This window comes from Pelophylax lessonae (assembly GCF_965119305.1).
Source record: "Pelophylax lessonae genome assembly, chromosome: 4".
Classification (NCBI taxonomy): domain Eukaryota; kingdom Metazoa; phylum Chordata; class Amphibia; order Anura; family Ranidae; genus Pelophylax; species Pelophylax lessonae.
Window position 1 is genome coordinate 265,312,968 of NC_138771.1, and position 20,013 is coordinate 265,332,980.

General features: G+C 43.5%; 1 protein-coding gene across 1 annotated transcript in view; it reads right to left on the bottom strand.

Annotated features, from left to right (window-relative positions):
• Positions 1-20,013, bottom strand: part of RAP1B (RAP1B, member of RAS oncogene family) — a 159,126-nt gene that overhangs the window by 46,108 nt on the left and 93,005 nt on the right. The window contains exons 3-4 of the mRNA XM_082256720.1: positions 5,974-6,042; positions 348-404 (exon numbers count right to left, since the gene is read on the bottom strand). Of these exons, the coding sequence (XP_082112846.1) occupies positions 348-404; positions 5,974-6,042 (126 nt within the window). The remainder of the gene's footprint in view (positions 1-347; positions 405-5,973; positions 6,043-20,013) is intronic.

The window sequence follows — 20,013 nt, forward strand, 5'->3', positions numbered from 1 at the left end:
GTTGAATCGAGATCAAGATTTTTTTTTAACGATCAATCGTGCAGCTCTTCTCTATACCCGAGCTGATCCCCATGGAAGCAGGAAATCATTGTAGCAGACAACTCTACTGCACTGATTGTTGCCATTTTCCAGGTCCATGCCAAGTGGCTGCCCTGCTGCAGAAAAGTCTCTAGATTGGCATGGGCACCATTCAGAGAACATTTTGCATTTCCTCAATGAATGCAAATTGTCCTCTGGTTGGACAAGGTAGAGTTTGTGACTTTGCCACCCTGCAGAAAAATAAAGCCCTGTTCAATAGTATAAATTCAAACTGAGAAAATCCAAAGCATGTATAAAATCAAACGTACCGTTCCTGCAGTGTCTAAAATTTCGAGCATACATTGCTGACCATCAACTTCAACTTGCTGTAAAAAAATAAATAAAAAAAAGAAAAATGCATTACAGCATTGAATCACAAACAGGTCTTTCAGCTTAAACAAAATTTGTTTGACATACCTGTATACTTTATAAGTCAATTGTACAAAAGTCACCCCAACCCATAACTGGCCTTTGTACCAAGGTGCACATTGAAGGAAAACGCAGATCACAAACAGACAAAAGATTACCCAGCACACTTACCAGCCAGCTGGCAAAACAACCAAATTGGCCATGTCTAACAGTTTACATTTAAAACAGTGGGTTGAATTGGGTGCAGGGATGCACTGGATTCTTTTGCTGCCATTGTGCTCTTGCTGGGCATCACATGCGTCCCTGTGCCTTTAAGGAGGTGGATCCCTCCAGGCAAAGAGGATGCCCATAGCCAACCAAGGCATCTCACATGGAGTTTTACATTAAAAGTTGTAGTAGATGTCTATCAAAATGTAAGTGGAAATAATTGTTAAGTTTCACCATTCTGTCCAGCAGCTTTGCAATTATTTTCTTGTATAGTCGTGTCTTCTTAGCACAGCTTTTGACTACGTGGAAATTTTGAGCTGGGGTTTTCCAGGGTTTGACAATTACTTAGTTGTGCTAAAACTTAAAGTGAGGAGTTTGAACTTCTTCATGGTGATGGCAACTGGCTGTTTATTAAGTATTACCTTGCAGGGGTTCGGAGCGAACATGTGGACCAGAATAAACTTAAATGGGTCCTTTAGCCCTCCCCCACCAAAAGGTTAGCAGCTCACTTACCTGCTATAGCCGGCAGCACTGATCAGCATGTCCTGATGTCGGGATATTCTTCCCGCAGCCAGATTACAATAGCTCAGTGGGAGGGATTCCCCATCCACCTCAAATGTGCGGATGAAGTAAAAGAATCAGTTTATTCTGTTCAACCTGCTGGGCAGGTTTATACTTCACTGTCACTATAGCAACTTCAAAATGTATTGTGTCTCCATATAAGAGAAGATGTCAAGGTCTTTGCCGTGTTTACTTGGCACTGTTCGGTCTTACATAAGCTTTCTCTGCCTAGATGATGTCCAGCAAAAGCTCGTCATGCTTATATTGAAGATACTGAAAATGTCACTTGCAGTCAGCATGATGTGTAAGCACTATCCCTGTTTTCCAAAGCTCTAGGCTATGCATGTCCACTGCCCTACTCTGCAGGAAATGCTGACAGTTCTGTTTCCTGAATCTATCTGTTCTGTTGAAATGAAACAATCAAGTACTACACAGAGAACTAAAACAAGCTAGCAAACCTTTCTGTGCAGAATGGCCCTAAAATAAAAAAAAAAAAAAAAAATTCCCTTATGTATTAGTATCTACAAAGAGAAAAGGCTGCCACAAAACACTGAATTCCCAAAGCATAACTGCCCTGAGAACTCCATGTCTGTCAGGAGCCATTTCATCGGTCAGCAGCATAAGTTCGGAGCTGCGACATGTGAGAAATGCTTTTAAAAACAATACATTACTAATATAGTCAGACATCCATCACTTCCCCCATTGTATGTCACTTTTGAGTTGTTCGTGAAGACATCACAAGACGAAACTAGTTGGGCGGGACAAGGACATTGGAACACGCTGCGCATGTCCGTTTCGGTCTTGCGGCAGGATACATTGTAGCCGGAGACGGACGGTTTACAAACACAGGATTGCCTAATGATTGCTTGAACATTACAACTCTGTCCTAATCCTTAGTGTCAGGAGGACACTTCTGAAATGTGAGTGAAATTTTTATTAAATAAAAGCATTTTTTAACATACGGAATCACACTATGTCAGCTTATCCTTTCTCCTATATATACACGACACATCCCTGCCTGAATTTACATGGCTGTCTGTCTGAGGAGGACTAAGTGAAGGGGGAGATCAAACCTACACATTTATAAACAGCGCTTTTGCTTGTTTATAACTTTACCAGCTATTCCATCCGGTCATTTTAGGGGGTGGGGGGTATTTGTATTGATACAAATAATGATTAAGAAACGTTATAACAGTGTGTTTAAAACGTATTAAATAAAAAGTCCAAAAAACAAAAGTTTCCAGTGTGTTGCTACACTTCCACCACACCAAGTGATTGATTGTGACCGCTCTCCTTCAGCTGGGAACTCACCAACTGCAGATGACTAATATTTTTATATATTGGCAAAAAGGCAGGTAACCCCAAACTGGGTTAAATGAATCCACGCTGAGCTCCTGGAGGCAACTCTGTCTGGGAAACATGATTAGGTCGTTAAGACGAAACGTCGGGACGTGGCTGCACGACAACTCTTCCTTTCTTCATACACGCCCACCGGAAGTGACGCTCCAGAGTGCTCAGAGGAGTCGGGTGAGATTATGACATTTATCATTAGGTCCGCTGCGACCAGGATCTGATGGATTTTTTGCCAGACTGGCTTACATGCATTCCTTTATGCTTTTAAATGTGAGTGCATTATGTGTGATTTTATTAATAAATTGTCTAAACTGAGTTACGCTATGAATACTCTTTCTTCCGCATATACATGCTTATGACCTTTGAGACGGTGTTGCCTCCAGGAGCTCAGCGTGGATTCATTTAACCCAGTTTGGGGTTACCTGCCTTTTTGCCTATATATGAAAATATTGCATTGCATTTATAGAAAATTACAGTGGGTGTAGATTGAAAAGGAAAGGTAATTTTAATAACAGTCAATTACAATATGACTTGTATCGCAAATTGTATACGCCAGCCGTCATTAAATGGCTGCCCGCTGTCCAAACACCGAACGATCGACGCTCCTGTCCGGACCGTCAGGCCCCCATTGTACAGTGCCACATCACCACTCCACAGTCATTGGATGCTGGGACCACGAATGTCCCTGCAACCAATGGCATTGCGTGTGCGCCCCGCCCTCTGCTGTTTACTCTTTCGTGGCTCCCAGCCGGGTCCTGAGGTGAGACGTGACGTCCCCACCCCCTGCTCCTTGTCATCTCGCCTCTCTCACTCAGCCGTGCGTGAGGTATGATGTGATACACGTGCCCCCGTAGCTCACGGTGTAGCTTGTTATATCTGCTGACTCCCGCTCCCTGTCTGTCTCAAGGTATGTGGGGTGTTTACAGGGACACAATGATGGGCACATTTACTCTTAAAGGGGCACACTTAATGTAAGGTTCACTCTGATGGACACAACAAAATGTGCCCAGCAGTGTGTCTCTTAACATAAAATATACCCATTAGTGTGAACATTAACATAAATCAAAGGGCACTCTAATGGACATATTTTTTGTTAAGGTGCACTCTGATGGGCACATTTTGTTGTCCATCAGAGTGAACCTTACAATAAATGTGTCCATCAGTGTGCCTCTTATGAGAAAATGTGCCCATCAGAGTGCCCCTTATTTTATGTTAATGTTCACTCTGATGGGCACATTTTATGTTAAGGGGCATACTGATGGCCACTTTTAATGTAAGGTTCACTCTGATGGGCACAGCTAAATGTGCCCATCAGAGTGCCCCTTAGCATAAATGTACCCATCAGAGTGCCCCTTAATATAAATGTACCCAGAGTGCCCCCTATCATAAAATAAGGCGCATGCCGATGGGCACATATGTTAAGGGGGCACACTGATGAGCACATATGTTAAGGGAGAACTCTGATTGGGACATCTGATGTGATGAGGACATCTGATGTAAAGGGGCACTCTGGGGACACCAGATGTAAAGGGGAACTATGATGGGGACACTGATGGGGACAAATGATGCAAGGGGGCACACTGATGGGAGACACCAGATGTAAGGGGGCCTTCTGATGAAGAAACCTGATGTAAGTGGGCACTTGACAAGAACACTTGATAGGGACACCTTCTATAAGAGGGTACTCTGACGGTGGCAACTGATTCATGGAGGCACCCAATGTAATGAAGGAATGTGGTAGGGGCACCTGATGTAAGGTGGAACACAACTGGGGACATTTACAGAGTATTACCAGAGTGTGTGGAGGTGACAGTAAGAAAAGCACCGCTTGCGCAAAAAAAAAAAAAGGAAAGCAGACGCGTACAATCTTTCATTGTACAGACTTGTGATTCGACCCTCGGCCGGAAAATTGTTTTAGCGTCCGGACCGCCTTCAATTTTAATTCATTACCCCTGGTATACGATATATTGTTTTTTCATTATATGCTAATTTTTTCCCCACTTGCCGACTACCCGTTTTACTGCGGCAGGCTGGCTCGGCTGCACGAATCGACGTAGGGGTACATCGGTTTGCAGTAGTGGTGCGTGCTGGGGGCAAACGAGCGCCGCCGGCACACTCCCGCCTCCATTAGGCAGCGGAGATGCCGATCCACGGGGCCGGAGGCTGCGATTGCCGCCGGGCACCCGCAAACGCTCCACGCTGAGAAGGATGGTCCGCTAACACAGCTGACCGTTCTTCTCTCTGAAATGATCACAGAGCGCCTGTGATCCTTCTATATAGGATCCTCTATGATAATTTCACAAATCTCTCCCCCCACAGTTAGAGAACACTCCCCTAGGCTCACAATTAACCTTTTGATCACCCCTAGGTTAACTCCTTCCCTGCCAGTGTCATTACAGTAACTGCATATTTTTAGCACTGATTACTGTAGTAATGTCATTGGTTCCCCCAAAATTGTCAAAAATGTTAGTTAGGGGTCCGATCTGTCTGCCGCAATGTCGTAGTCCCGCTAAAAATCACAGATCACCGCCATTACTAGTTAAAAAAAAAAAAAAAAAAAAAAAAAAAACACCTTTCCCTACTTTGTAGACGCAAAAACTTTTGCGCAAACCAATCAAAATACGCCGATTTTTTATTTATTTACCAAAATATGTAGCAGAGTACAAATTGGCCTAAAATTATGAAAATTTTGATTTTTTTTGAGAATGTTATATAGCAGAATGTGAAAAATATAGTTTTTTTTCAGAATGGACTTTGTTTATAGCGCAAAAAATAAAAATTGCACCACCAAAAGAAAGCTCTATTTCTGTGGAAAAAAAGGACATCAAATTTATTTCGGTACAGCGTCGCACGACCGCGCAATTTTCCATTAAAAAACGCAGTGCCGAATCACAAAAAATGGCCTGGTCATTAAGGGGGCAAATCCAGTCCAGAACTGGTTAATATAATACTGCTAAAAGTTGTAACTCATCTAAATTTCAGCAATTGATGCCAAGGTCATGGGTCTGCAAAATCTGTGCAGTTAGGCTTCATGCACACAAAAAGAAGGGTTAAAGTGTGGTTTAGGTGTCAAGCATCTGAGAGTTCATTCATTCCATTAGCCAGAATTGTTTATTTTATTCTGGCTATTAGAATGAATGAATGCGCAAGCGTTAAATGAGCCTAAGGTTTAAATTTGCGGCAAAACGCTCCTCGTCTGAATGCGCTGGCAGAAAAAAAAAAACTGTAATCTTTATGCTAAATGTGCATGAATATTTAAACTAAAAGATATACTTTTAGTGAAGTTTTATTGCTCCAAATTCCTCAATTTTTAACAGAGAAGGTAAAACATGTTGCGGTTAGACATACATTTCCTGTAAATTTACTGCAAAAGGAAACTTGTAACACGATTTGAAAATGGCTCACCTTTCTGTACGAGTCTTCTATTGTGGGATCATATTTCTCAACAAAAATTCCTTGGACAAACTGGACAGTCTGGAGGAGAAAAATGGAGACACTATTTACAGGTTGTAAATGCATTGTTTTCAAGCTTTACAAAACACTAATAACCAGCCATGAAACCTGGCTGTGGCTTTAGCCCCCCCCCCCCCCCCAACCCAACAAGCCCCTGCCCCTTCCCTCCACCACCACAGCACATACATATCTAGGTGCGATTGTAGCCACAATTCCTACTGCAGCTCTTAGCAGATAGGTGCAGCTGCCGGATCGGTTTACTATAATGACAATTCTCTGGAAGCTGTACCTATTCGCTACTCTCTACACAGCCAGCGATTACCTGCAGTGATCACTGCTGGATGCACTTTGTCTGCTCCCAGCAGAGATCACCGCAGGCAATAGCTTTCTGAGCAGAGAGCCGCAAATAGGTGCAGCTACCGGTGAACGGTCATCATAGTGAATTGGCCCACACACTGAAAGCGGCAGGAGGAACTGTTAATCAGCTTTCCTTATTGTTAATGTATTTTTTTGTGCAGCCTAAGATGATTCTTCCTCTTTCAATGTGGCCCAGGAAGTTCAAAAGGTTGGAAACCCCTGATCTAAATGATAGATGCAATATAAAAGGCAGGCAGGTATTCGGTCTGACCAGACTTCTGTGGTTGAGCATCCCACCCACCACACACACCTGTACTCTATCAGAGTCCACCATCAAGTAGATACAGGAGGAGTCCTTTGTAGTGCATTAGCACATCCATCCCAGCAAGGAGTGTTGTCTCCAAGGGTTGGAGAGGCTGGATTCACCCCTTTTCTATGCATAGTGTAGGACCCACTGATAATGGGGTACTTTGACGCAGTGGTGGGCTTGAGCACGATATGGCCATATGGTGGGACTAAACCCCCATTTTTATTTATGGATTGTCTCCATATTTAATAGTCATTTCTTTTGCATGGTTGCGCTATTCTTTTTTTAATATACATGTTGCCTGGTCCATAGCTGCACCGGCTTTAGATATAGATGTTCAGGGTTTGCTCCCCCAATTTTTTGCTTGTTTAATATAAAAGGCACCCAGAACATCCTCCATACACTTCACCAAAACCTTAAAACACATCTACATAAATACACTGCTCAAAAAATTAAAGGAACACTTTTTAATCAGAGTATAGTATCAAGTCAATTCAACTCCTTGGATATTGATCTGGTCAGTTAAGTAGCAGAGGGGATTGTTAATCAGTTTCAGCTGCTTTGGTGTTAATGAACTCAACAGGTGCACTAGATAGGCAACAATGAGAGGCCACTAACATTTGTTTCCCTTCTCATCTTTTCTGTTTTTCACTAGTTTTGGCTAGGGTCAGTGTCACTACCAAGGAACTTGTGGCTAACGGCGCTGGAAGAAAATCGCCAGGGCCAAAATCTGGCCTTGATGGTATCCAAGGCCAACCGCAGAGCTACACCTCTTTGGAGAAACTCCAAAACACGGGACACCGAAAAGGAACGGGGGGGAGACCCCCCCCTGAGACTCACACCAAGCAATGTATGCCCCCCAGACTCGATGATACATTTCTTAGAAGTAGATTTTCTATCTTTTAACAGCGTAGGAATCACCAATTCAAACACCCCTCTAACCTTCAGCGTCTGAATTTCAACAGCCAAGCCGTTAAAGCCAGTGACCGTAAAGCAGGATGGAAGATCGGTCCTAGTGCTAACAGATCTTCCCTCAGAGGGTCATAGGCGACCAGCAGCACTAGGTCTGCATAACAGGACCTGTGAGGCCAGTCTTGAGCCTCTAGGATGACCAGAATCCCTTCTGCCTCGATTCCTTGCAGGAGTCTTGGCAGAAGAGTTATTGGGGGAAATACGTACATCAGACGATACTGGCCCCAAGGAGCCACCAGAGCATCTGTGGCGTCGGCCAGAGGATACCGAGACCTTGCTACGAACCTCTGCACCATCCTGTTGAGACTAGGCTTGTGACGGTATCAGATTTTCATGCTGCGATTAATTGATTAAGGTTTTGCCACGGTATACGGTATTATCACGGTATTCTATTATTACATTTAAATTATTAAATTTCTACCTCACTTGAATTTCATTGCTGAATTTAGGGGCTTTGGTTCACTTATGCACATTATTATATAGTCAGTCAGTACAGACTCTGTGAACCAGGCCTAAAATAGGTCATCAAGCAGTGTCTGGCCTAACTGGTGATAACTGGTCCTGGCGCTCGGCTCCGATCCGATGGCCTGGTCATTAAGAGGGCAAATCCTTGTGGTCAAGAAGTGGTTAAACCTGAAGGAGGTGTTTATAAATTACTTTACTATTGCTTTAGGCCTGGTTCACATGTATGCGGGTTGGTGGTTCACATGTATACGGGTTGGCGGTTCACATGTATGCGGGTTGGCGGCCCACATTTGCACAGGCATAGCAGCCCATTGATTTAAACGGGCTGCTATGCCCTCATTTTGCGCAGAAAAAAGGTGCATGCAGCATTTTTTTAAAATTCAGTGGCCTTGAAATCCATCCTGCTTTTGCACCATGTGACTAACCTGCAGTTCCTGCTCTGGCAAGCTTTCTGCATTTTTTGTATACGTGGGCACGGCATTTAAAAACAGTTTGCGTGTGCAGCAACGGCAGGTAAGTCGCATGGTGCAAAAGAAGGATGGATTTCATGGCCACTGCATTTTTTTAAATTCTGCATGCACCTTTTTTCAGCTGAAAACGCAGGCATAGCAGCTCAAGCCCATTCACATCAATGGGCAGCTATGCCTGTGCAAATGTGGGCCCCCAACCCGCATACATGTGAACCAGGCCTAAAGCAATAGTAAAGTCATTAATAGATAAAAACACCGGTCCTCCTGCAGGTTTAACCACTTCTGGATCGCAAGGATTTGCCCCTTTAAAGACCAGGCCATCGGATCAGAGCGCCAGGACCAGTCATCACCAGGTAGGCCAGACACTGCTTGATGGCTATATAATGTAATGTGGGCTGCTATGTGTGTGTGTGTGTATGTGTGTATATGTGTATATATATATATATATATATATATATATATATATATATATATTTTAGAGCTGCACGATTCTGGCCATATTTTAGAGCTGCACGATTCTGGCCAAAATGAGAATCACGATTTTTTAGCTTGGAATAAAGATCACGATTCTCTCACGATTCTCTGTGTAACAAAAAAAAAAAAAATTGGGATAACTTACTGTTACGTTTTTTTTTTTTTTTTATTCATTAAAGTCTATTAATTGCGTTTGAAAGACTGCTGCGCAAATACAGTGTGACATAAAATATTACAACAATCGCCATTTTTTTCTGTAGGGTCTCTGCTAAAAAAATATATAAAATGTTTGGGGGTTCTAAGTACTTTTCTAGCAAAAAAAAAACTGATTTTAACTTGCAAGCAACAAGTGTCAGAAAAAGATCCAGTCTTTAAGAGGTTAAACTTCCTTTCTCCCTGGCAGAGGGAAGGAAAAGATACAATGTAAACATTTTTGTTTATAGTTACTGGGAGAGCTGTGTGAGTGAATGAGTGCTGGTTCACACTGCCGCTACCACTAAAGTAGCGTCGCTTCCAGCGCGACTTTGACGCGATTTTGACGCGACTTTGGCGCGACTTTGGCGCGACTTTGGCGCGACTTTGACGCGACCTAATCGCGAGGCAACTTTTTATTTGGCCAATCACAATCTGATGTCTTGTGACCTAATTTCCTTTTCCTGTGTTTTTTTTTTTACATATTTCCTTTTTCCCATGTGTGCAGTGTTGTGTGTCTCACATAGCTTTGTTTGTCTGTCCAGAAACGTAAAAAAAAAAAAAAGAGCTTTTTTCCTATAATTTTTAAGAAGCACATGCCTCCAAAGACACCCAAAAAATGCCCGTAAAATGTCTGCAAGAAAAAAAGCCAGCCGCAGAGAAGCCGTATTCCTGAAAATATAGTAAAAATGCTGTTTTTTAGGGGTTCTGGACATGCTACAGAGCTGAAAATTGACAGGTACACTTTTTAGACCCCCCAGACACTAAATAAAAAAAATGACATGCCTGCCTAAAAAAAATGCCCGCTAAATGCCTGCAAGAAAAAAAGACAGCTGGTAAGACACTACAAAAAATTATAAGAAAAATGATTTTTTTTTAGGGGTTCTGGACATGCTACATAGCTGAAACTTGACAGGGACACTTTTTTGACCCCCCAGACACTAAATCCAGAAAATGACATGCCTGCCTAAAAAAATGCCCGCTAAATGTCTGCAAGAAAAAAAGCCAGCCGCAGAGAAGCCGTATTCCTGAAAATATAGTAAAAATGCTGTTTTTTAGGGGTTCTGGACATGCTACAGAGCTGAAAATTGACAGGTACACTTTTTAGACCCCCCAGACACTAAATAAAAAAAATGACATGCCTGCCTAAAAAAATGCCCGCTAAATGCCTGCAAGAAAAAAAGACAGCTGGTAAGACACTACAAAAAATTATAAGAAAAATGATTTTTTTTTAGGGGTTCTGGACATGCTACATAGCTGAAACTTGACAGGGACACTTTTTTGACCCCCCAGACACTAAATCCAGAAAATGACATGCCTGCCTAAAAAAATGCCCGCTAAATGTCTGCAAGAAAAAAAGCCAGCCGCAGAGAAGCCGTATTCCTGAAAATATAGTAAAAATGCTGTTTTTTAGGGGTTCTGGACATGCTACAGAGCTGAAAATTGACAGGTACACTTTTTAGACCCCCCAGACACTAAATAAAAAAAATGACATGCCTGCCTAAAAAAATGCCCGCTAAATGCCTGCAAGAAAAAAAGACAGCTGGTAAGACACTACAAAAAATTAAAAGAAAAATGATTTTTTTTAGGGGTTCTGGACATGCTACAGAGCTGAAAATTGACAGGTACACTTTTTAGACCCCCCAGACACTAAATAAAAAAAATGACATGCCTGCCTAAAAAAATGCCCGCTAAATGCCTGCAAGAAAAAAAGACAGCTGGTAAGACACTACAAAAAATTAAAAGAAAAATGATTTTTTTTAGGGGTTCTGGACATGCTACAGAGCTGAAACTTGACAGGGACACTTTGTAGACCCCCCAGAAACGAAATCCAAAAAATGACATGCCTGCCTAAAAAAATGACCGCTGATGAATGCCTGCAAGTATAAAAGACAACTGGTAAAGACACTACAAAAAATTAAAAGAAAAATGTTTTTTTTTAGGGGTTCTGGACATGCTACAGAGCTGAAACTTGACAGGGACACTTTTTAGACCCCCCAGAAACGAAATCCAAAAAATGACATGCCTGCCTAAAAAAATGCCCGCTAAATGCCTGCAAGAAAAAAAGCCAGCCGCAGAGAAGCCGTATTCCTGAAAATATAGTAAAAATGCTGTTTTTTAGGGGTTCTGGACATGCTACAGAGCTGAAACTTGACAGGGACACTTTTTAGACCCCCCAGAAACGAAATCCCAAAAATGACATGCCTGCTTAAAAAAATGCCCGCTAAATGCCTGCAAGAAAAAAAGACAGCTGGTAAGACACTACAAAAAATTAAAAGAAAAATGATTTTTTTTAGGGGTTCTGGACATGCTACAGAGCTGAAACTTGACAGGGACACTTTGTAGACCCCCCAGAAACGAAATCCAAAAAATGACATGCCTGCCTAAAAAAATGACCGCTGATGAATGCCTGCAAGTATAAAAGACAGCTGGTAAAGACACTACAAAAAATTAAAAGAAAAATGTTTTTTTTTTTAGGGGTTCTGGACATGCTACAGAGCTGAAACTTGACAGGGACACTTTTTAGACCCCCCAGAAACGAAATACAAAAAATGACATGCCTGCCTAAAAAAATGACCGCTAATGCCTGCAAGAAAATTATGCTCTTTTCTTGTTCACTGCCATTTTTTAGCAAAGTCGGATGACAAGTCGGATTACAGGTCGCTTCAATTAAGATAAGGAGGCGACTCCCATTGAAGTATATGGGACAGGTCGGATCACTGGTCGCCTGAAAGTAGTACAGGACCCTTTTCTGAAGTCGGAGCGACCTTAATAGCGGCAATTAAGACGGCACTGATTCATTTACATTGGTTTGGTCATGTCAAGCGACCTGGGGCGACCTGGGGCGACACAAGTCGCCTCGTGAGTCGCCCTAGTGTGAATGGGGGCTGAGTCATCCAGCTCACTGAAATGTATCAATTCACAAGTCAGACCCAGGAGCAGATAAACTCGGTATTTTAAAAATGCCACAATAACAATACCGTGGCTATGCAATACCGCGATATATCGAATTACCGAAAACCGGCATATGTCTAGTTGAGACAAGAGGCCAACAAGTCCACATCAGGAGTCTTCCACCGGAGACACAGTTGATTAAACACCTTCTGGTGGAGATATCATTCTCCCTGATCCAACGTCTGCTGACTGAGGTAATCCGCCTGCCAATTTTCTACCCCTGAAATATGTACAGCAGAGATGGCTGGAACAAACTGTTCTGCCCACCCTAGAATGCCGGCTATTTCCCGGACCGCTAGGACATTTTCGATGCCCCCTTTATGATTGACATATGCCAAGGCCGTGGCATTATCTGATTGAATCCTTACAGGGCTCCCCTGCAGACAAACCGTCCATTGGGTCATGCAAAGCCTGATTGCCCGAATTTCCAGGATGTTGATCAGCAGACTCCTTTAGAGTCCAAACCACCTGAGCACAATCCATGCCCAAGACACCTCCCCACCCGGACAGGCTGGCATCCATGGTGACCACCGTCCCGTACAAGGGAAGAAAAGATTGCCCTGTCGAAGTGCCAGAGAGTGGAGCCACCAGATCAGGGATCCTCTCATACCCCGCGGCTCAACAGCATCAGATTGTCTAGAGACTGTGGGTTCTTGTTCCATTTGGCAAGAATCTCCTTTTGCAGAGATCTGGTATGGAACTGAGCAAACTGAACTGCCTCAAAAAGGTGGAAACCATCAAGCCCAGCACTTGCTTACAAGTCCTGAGAGATGACCGTGGGCTGGACAACAGGAGCCGTATTGCATCCTCCAACTTCTAGAGTTTACCCTCCGGAAGAAACACCCGGGCTGAGGCCATGTCCAGGGTCAAACCCAAATAGTCGAGCTTGGTGGTTGGGACCAGAACAGATGTTTGGAAATTCAGTTTCCATCTGAACTCTTGCAGAGTTCGCACCAAAATGTCCAGACTCTCTTGTAAGGCATTCAGAGACTTTGCTCGCAGAAGCAGGTCATCCAAGTACCCCAATCCCCTTCTGCCTTAGCAATGCTAACACCGGGGCCAAAACTTTTGTGAACACCCGAGGAGCTGAGGCGAAACCAAAATGTAATGTCACAAATTAATAGTGCTCCTTTCCCACAGGAAAGCGAAGGAAACGCTGATGCCCGACATATATTGGGATATAAAGGTAAGCGTTCCTGATATCGATAGAGGCCAGGAAATCTCCCTGATGAAGGGATGCCAGTACTGTGCAAATGGACTCCATTCAAAATTTCTGAACCCGCACAAAGTGGTTCAAGGGCTTGAGGTCCAGAATTGGACAGACCTTGCCTTCCTTCCTGGGAACAGTAAATAGGTTTGAATAAAACCCCTGAAAGCATTTCGATTCTGGAACTGGTACAATGAATCCCTGTGAAAGCAGATCCTGTACCACCCCAAGAAGACCTCGTAGGTGATCTGGGGCCAAGCGCAGGCTGGAAGGGAAGAACCTTGCCGGAGGCAAGGACCGGAATTCGATCTTGTAACTGGACCAAATCAACTCGTGGCCCCATTCGTCTTGAATCAAGGAGGTCCACAGATCCTGGAAGAAGTGAAGACGTCCCCTCATCCCAGACGGGTGAGGGTGCCCATTCAGGCAGAAGTCGGCTTCCCTGCGGTACCGGAGGAACCCGCTCTCGACTTACCAGGCCAGGGCCTCTTGGAACCCCCTGCGGGCTTACAGGCAGATTTGGATCCATGGACCTTAGATCCTGAGGGACGAAAAGACCACTTATGGGCTGAGAAGAAAGGGCCACTTTTGTGACAAAACTCTTTGCTCCTGGTAGTCTGTGGAAGCAGAGTACTCTTACTTCCAGTAAGACCCTTAATGATCTCTTCCAATGGAAGCTCCAAACAAGGGGTCTCCTGCAAAAGAGAAAGTGGTCAATACTTTCTTGGTAGCCTGGTCCGCAGACCAGTATTTCAGCCATATCATACGGCAAAGAGTCACCGCTGTCACGGACGCCCTACAGGCTAAGGGGGCCGAATCCAGCGAGGCATCACAGATATACTGCAACCCCTGGGCCAACTGGTCCGCCAGCTCTGCCAGGTCAGGAAAGGACTGTCCCCCTTCCAAACCCTGGCGCAGGAGCTTATCCCATTTCATCAAGGTCTGGGAAACCAAGGTTATTGCAAAACCCAGCCGCAGAATGGAACCGGCCCTGGTAAAAAGGTATCGGACCAGAGATTCAGCTGTCTTGTCAAAAGGGTCCTTAAAGGATGGCGAGTTCTCCACTGGGAGTAGGGTGGCTATATTCAACCTGGAAACCTGTGAGTCCACCACAGGTCTGCTATACCTTCTTGTCAGAGCTGTATCTCGCAGGGAATTCTGCCAAAGATTTTGGCCGTTCCTGAGGGTGTCAAAACATGCCCACTTCTTCCTATCAGAGTGATGGACCAATATAAACGTATAGGGACAAAACTTTATAGAAAACTTCAAACACAATTCAACACAGGTTTTGCCTATTACAGCAGCGTTACATTTTCCGCTGAAGTTTGGGAGAATGCTACATGTATGTGCTGTGTGCCTGCACTTCATATTTGCAATTCTTTGCTCCTTCTCCCCATGACTATGTCTTTTTCACAAACTTGCAGTAGAATTGGCCATTTTCACTTGACATTTGTTTCATAATTTTTAGAAAACTCTTTAGTAAACCTTTCAATTCAGCTCGCTAAGGATTTGCCACCTGCTAACAACTTGGATAATAATAAAAAAAAATCCAATGAGTTCAAAAAGAAAGTCAGCATGTGATTTACTGATTACAGCACATACTTTAATTGTGTTGACCAAATTAAATTATGGAATACCCTCAGGAAAATGGGGGTACCTAAAACATCTCTTTTTTGAAGAACCTCTACCCTAATCAAGAAGCCACAGTTATGAAATGGAAACAGACTTGTTTCTGATCATAAGAAAAAAGCTAGGTTGGATAGTTTCAAGTTTGATGGTAGAGATCAAAAAAACGTCAATCTCCCCTTCTCAATATCATAAATGTGATCAAGTGATCGGGCAGCTGTAGAGCTGTAGATGTTTTCTGTCACTCTTTAAGGACGTACAAGCTGGATAATGAGGAATCAAGACAGGAAATACGTTGATGCCTTTAAACTTGTTGGTGCAAATTCTAATATTGTGGAGAGCAAGAAAGACGAACAAATGAAACCTTTAACAAATCAAATCTTTCACTAAAAGCCAAGATGGCAAAACTGAAGCGATCTTGTTTTGAACATACTATGAGAAAACATCTCACGGTATATAAAGCAGCAACAATAACTTATGCACATGACCATAAAACACACACCCAGTACCCATCTTATACACACCCAGTACCCATCTTATACTGAGGACTATGCCAGCAGCCTTTGCTCTCAGAACCCTCCCCTGTATGCCTCTAAAAATAAAGTTTTGAAGCCGAAGACAGCAGGAAGAAATAATAGATCACTGACCTGCAACAGGCACACCACACCATAAGTGAGGGCATATTTATTTCCAATTAATAACTTGGAATACACTGATGCAAGTGGATCAGAATAACCACCAAGCAAATAATTTTTAGGAGTAGCTACTGGTCCTTACACGCACCTGTGGTGGTCTTCAAATCTCTGTGGTGCTCACAAGGGCCCTAGGTCAAAAATGTATACAGAGCCTTGACCTATTTAAACTGCTCGCAGTGCAAAGCCCCATCTAATACCAACTGTCATATACCTGACCCTCTACTATCCACTGAAGTTCTGCAATATCGGAAAAATGCCATGTCAGGGTTTGTAGGGTGGCAGTCCTAATCGCAACCTGTTCATATCAGCTGATCTCAAGCGCAACAAAGATATTTACAGATATGACAAGGTGCCCACACTTCAGCTCTATCTTAGAAATGTTTTAAAGTGATACTAAAGTCTCGTTTTTTCTCTGCATTTTCTTTAAGAAAAAAACACATTATACTTACTTGCTCTATGCAGTGGTTTTGCATAGGGCAGTCCAGATTCTCCTCTTCTCGGGTCCCTCGTCTGCGCTCCTGACCCCTTCCTCCTGTCGAGTGCCCCTACAGCAAGCAGCTTCCTATGGGGGCACCCGCCCCTCTGTCCTTATTGGCTGACTTTGATGGCGCCGCTGCTGTCTCTCAACCAGTCAGGAGGGAGAGTCCCGGATGGCTGAGGCACTCGTGCACATTGCAGGATCGAGATGGGGATCAAGTATTAGGGGAGCTGCCTCACACTGAAGGTTTTTTATCTTAATGCATAGAATGCATTAAGATAAAAAACCTTCTGCCTTTAGAATCACTTTAGGACAGGCTCATTTTAAAATGGTTTTACTTTGTTACTGGGGCCGGTCATTCCTTACTTCTGGGCAAAGTGCTTCCAACTTCCGCCTTTTAAGAGAGACACACACACAAAACTATCTGGCTAAGAGCTGGGGAACATGGGTGTCTGTGATGAAAATATTATGATTTGAGATGCCTGACATGTGCATTAATCTGTAAAACGTTAAGGAAAAAAAAAGCACAAAATGACCCAATGGTTGAAAGCAAAATGCACCTCTACCCCCAATTAACGGAATTGGTTGCCAACACACCAGACCACCACATTTGAGTTCTAAAGCTACTTTTGGGTGCCACTCAAAATGCTGGATAAAAGGATTCTTTAAAAAAAAAAAAAAATGGTACTACAAGGCAGTAACGTGCATAAACTGCATTACCGTAATTCATACATATGAAGCCGGCATTAAAGAAGTCACTTCATAGTCCCAGCACCTGTTTTTATAACCCTGGCTCTCCTTTGCGGTGTAAAGCCTCCCAAGGGATTCTTACATCCAGCACATTTCTGGGCGTGTCAGATGCCTGCTTCCACCACTGAGCTCTGTGGTCCCTCTTAATTTCTTTTTTGTGTGACAAGATCACTTCAATTCTAGGCTCATGTACACTACTCCTAATAAAAGAAAAGGCAGGCAACTCATGATGTATAATTTTAAAAGTTTAACTGGCTTCCATGTTTGCAATAAAACTGTTCTAGTCTTGCATGACAAAACCATTTTTAAAGTACACCACAGCTGTCAATCACTTATTGAGTTCCGCATGAAGCAGATTTTAGCGGCAAGGCCAAATAGATTGTGTGCAATTTTACTCATTACAAGTCCCACTCATCCAATGGGCGGACATTCCCCTCTATTGAGCACACATAAGGAAGCCTTGGAGACTAGTACAAACAGATAAAGTACACAGGATCTTTCCTTTGTACTGCTAATGGTGTCACATACTGTTCTAAGCTTATCTAAATGTTTCTGGAAAAAGCAACGCAACATCTGTCTATTCCCATTAGCAGTGCAGACGTAATAACCAACAATATTGATCCAAGTACGGTAGTCAAAAGTGAAAAAAAAATTGTCAAAGAAAGAGCAATACACACTAGTTACATAATCCAACACCCATGCTACATGCTAACCAACAACAAATGCATACATGAAAAACTCAATACAGACGCATATACTGTTTACAGCACAGCCTTTCAATAAAAAATAAATAAATAAATCTTTCCTGGTGCTTTGCTGTTTAGACCTGTTCTTGGGACAACTGAGGCGCTGACTCAAAAAGTTGCATTGGCTAGACTGCATCAGCTCTAGTTTCTTAGATCTGGTTGAATTTATAAAATCTTGTCCGTTTTTGAAAAGCTCTTGCTGATCAACTTGTTCATCTGTTACCTAGTTTGCGGTTTTGCATACAAGTTAGCAGATATAGTGATTGTTTATGTATTTTCAATTTCACATCATAAAGAATAGATTCTATAGTGTAAGTTATTGACTCTAATACAGGTATGATGATTGTATAGGTGTGTGTATATTGCCACTAATATCTTTCCAGTTTTGCAGATATAGCACTGTATAGGTTATGGCTACTTTGTATGCGTTTCTTGCATGCTACAAGGAGATAATAAAACATTACATTAAAATATCCTGATTTCTTGACAGGTGACCAAAGTGAAGAGTGGTATATGGCATTTATCCTGCATCTCAAAAAACTAGAGCCGATGGGGGAAAAAAATGGGATTTTTGTACTTCCCTTTAAATCCATTTCTCCATAAATAATAACTAGTAGGATGTCCAAAAGCAGTGCCAAAGGGAAAATGAGGACGAAAAACCACTTTATCCCTATGGACCACTAAATGGATTGTGAAAGGATAATGCCGCTTATTCCGATACCCTGCGGGCCAAGGTCATAGCCAACAAGAACGTCACCTTCTGGGATAACATAGGCAAGGGAATCTACCGAATATTCTAAAATGGAGGTTTCTGGAGAACCAAAAGTACTAAATTTAAATCCCACGGTGGCAAGAGACCATACAGGTGGGGCCACATGTCGAACCCCCTGAATGAAGGTACAAACTAAAGAGTGCATGGCTAGGGGTCGCTGAATCAACGCCCTGTTGAGGAAAGGTTAAGATCAAAGCTACAGAAAAGGATCGAGGATGAGCCCCAATCGACTCACACCAAGAAATGTACGTTTTCCACGTATGATGGTATATCTTGCTGGAAGACGACTTCCTTGCCTTCACCATAGTAGGGGTAACGGATTCCTCAGTACCCGGCTTTCAATAGCTAAGCCAATAAAACCAGCGACTGTAAAGCAGGATGGTAAATCAGACCTTGGGACAGCTGGTCTTCTCTGAGAGGAAGCCCCCAAGGGATGTTTACAGCCACCAGGATGATAGGAAGATCCTCGCTATTGATTCCTCGCAGGAACTGCGCAAGAAGCCTGAGCCAAGGATAATAATGGCCTTACCTTGGCCGCCTGCGGTGTCCGCCAGAGGAACCCGTGATCTCGCCACGAAACTCGAGCCGAACCTGCTAAAAGGAGCTGCATGTAGGACTGTGCAAACAGAACTGTCTTGAAGGTGGATGCCACCAGACTCAGAACCTGTATGCAAAATGGGAGTGAAACCTGTGGCAGCAGCCGGGGAATCACGGGGTGCAGAGGAAGGACAATCAATTCCCTGGAAAGGAATATGGGGGACCTTAGGTAGTTCAGACATCACCTGAACCTTTGCAGGAATTAAATCCGCACAAGGAGACACCAGACCTAAAAAACCTGAAAATAAGCTGTCCCCCTTTCTGGGTTCCCCAAAAGAAACATTTTGCGGATCTCCTGGACGCTCAAAGTCGTCAACGTGGCCGGAAACCAGCGAAAATGTCCCCCCACCCCAAAAATGGCAGATTTTCCTGCTGAAGGAGTCTTGACTGCTGGTCTGGGGAAGCTAGCTCAAGGCTTACCTGGACCAAGGTTGCTTGGAACCACCCGGGAAGATTTAAAAGATCTATTTTTCTCATTATTCTCATGGGGGTGAGAAGGAGGGCCCCAATCTGCGGCGAGGCACCTTCCCTTTTCTTGACTGTGGCAGGAAGGTACTCTTCACTCTCGTGGTACCCTTAATGATGTCATCCAGGGTGGCCCCAAACAAGCGATCGCCTTGAAAGGGCAGATCAATGAGAGTTTTCTTAGAAGCTTGGTCTGCGGACCAATTCTTAAGCCACAGTCCGCGCCTAATCAGCGCTGAAAAAAGTTTTGACAGCAAAAGGAGCTATATCCAAAGCTGCATCACAAAAACTGCAGCCCATAGACCAACTGGTCCGCTAAATCAACATAAGCAGGGGGGACCTGCTCACCCCCCAGGCCCCTCTGGCGCAAAAGCTTGGCCCATTCAGTTAGGGTCCGAGACACCAGGGCTGAGGCAAAGACTGGCCGCAATGCCGACAGAGCCATAGTGTAAACATGCTGCGTG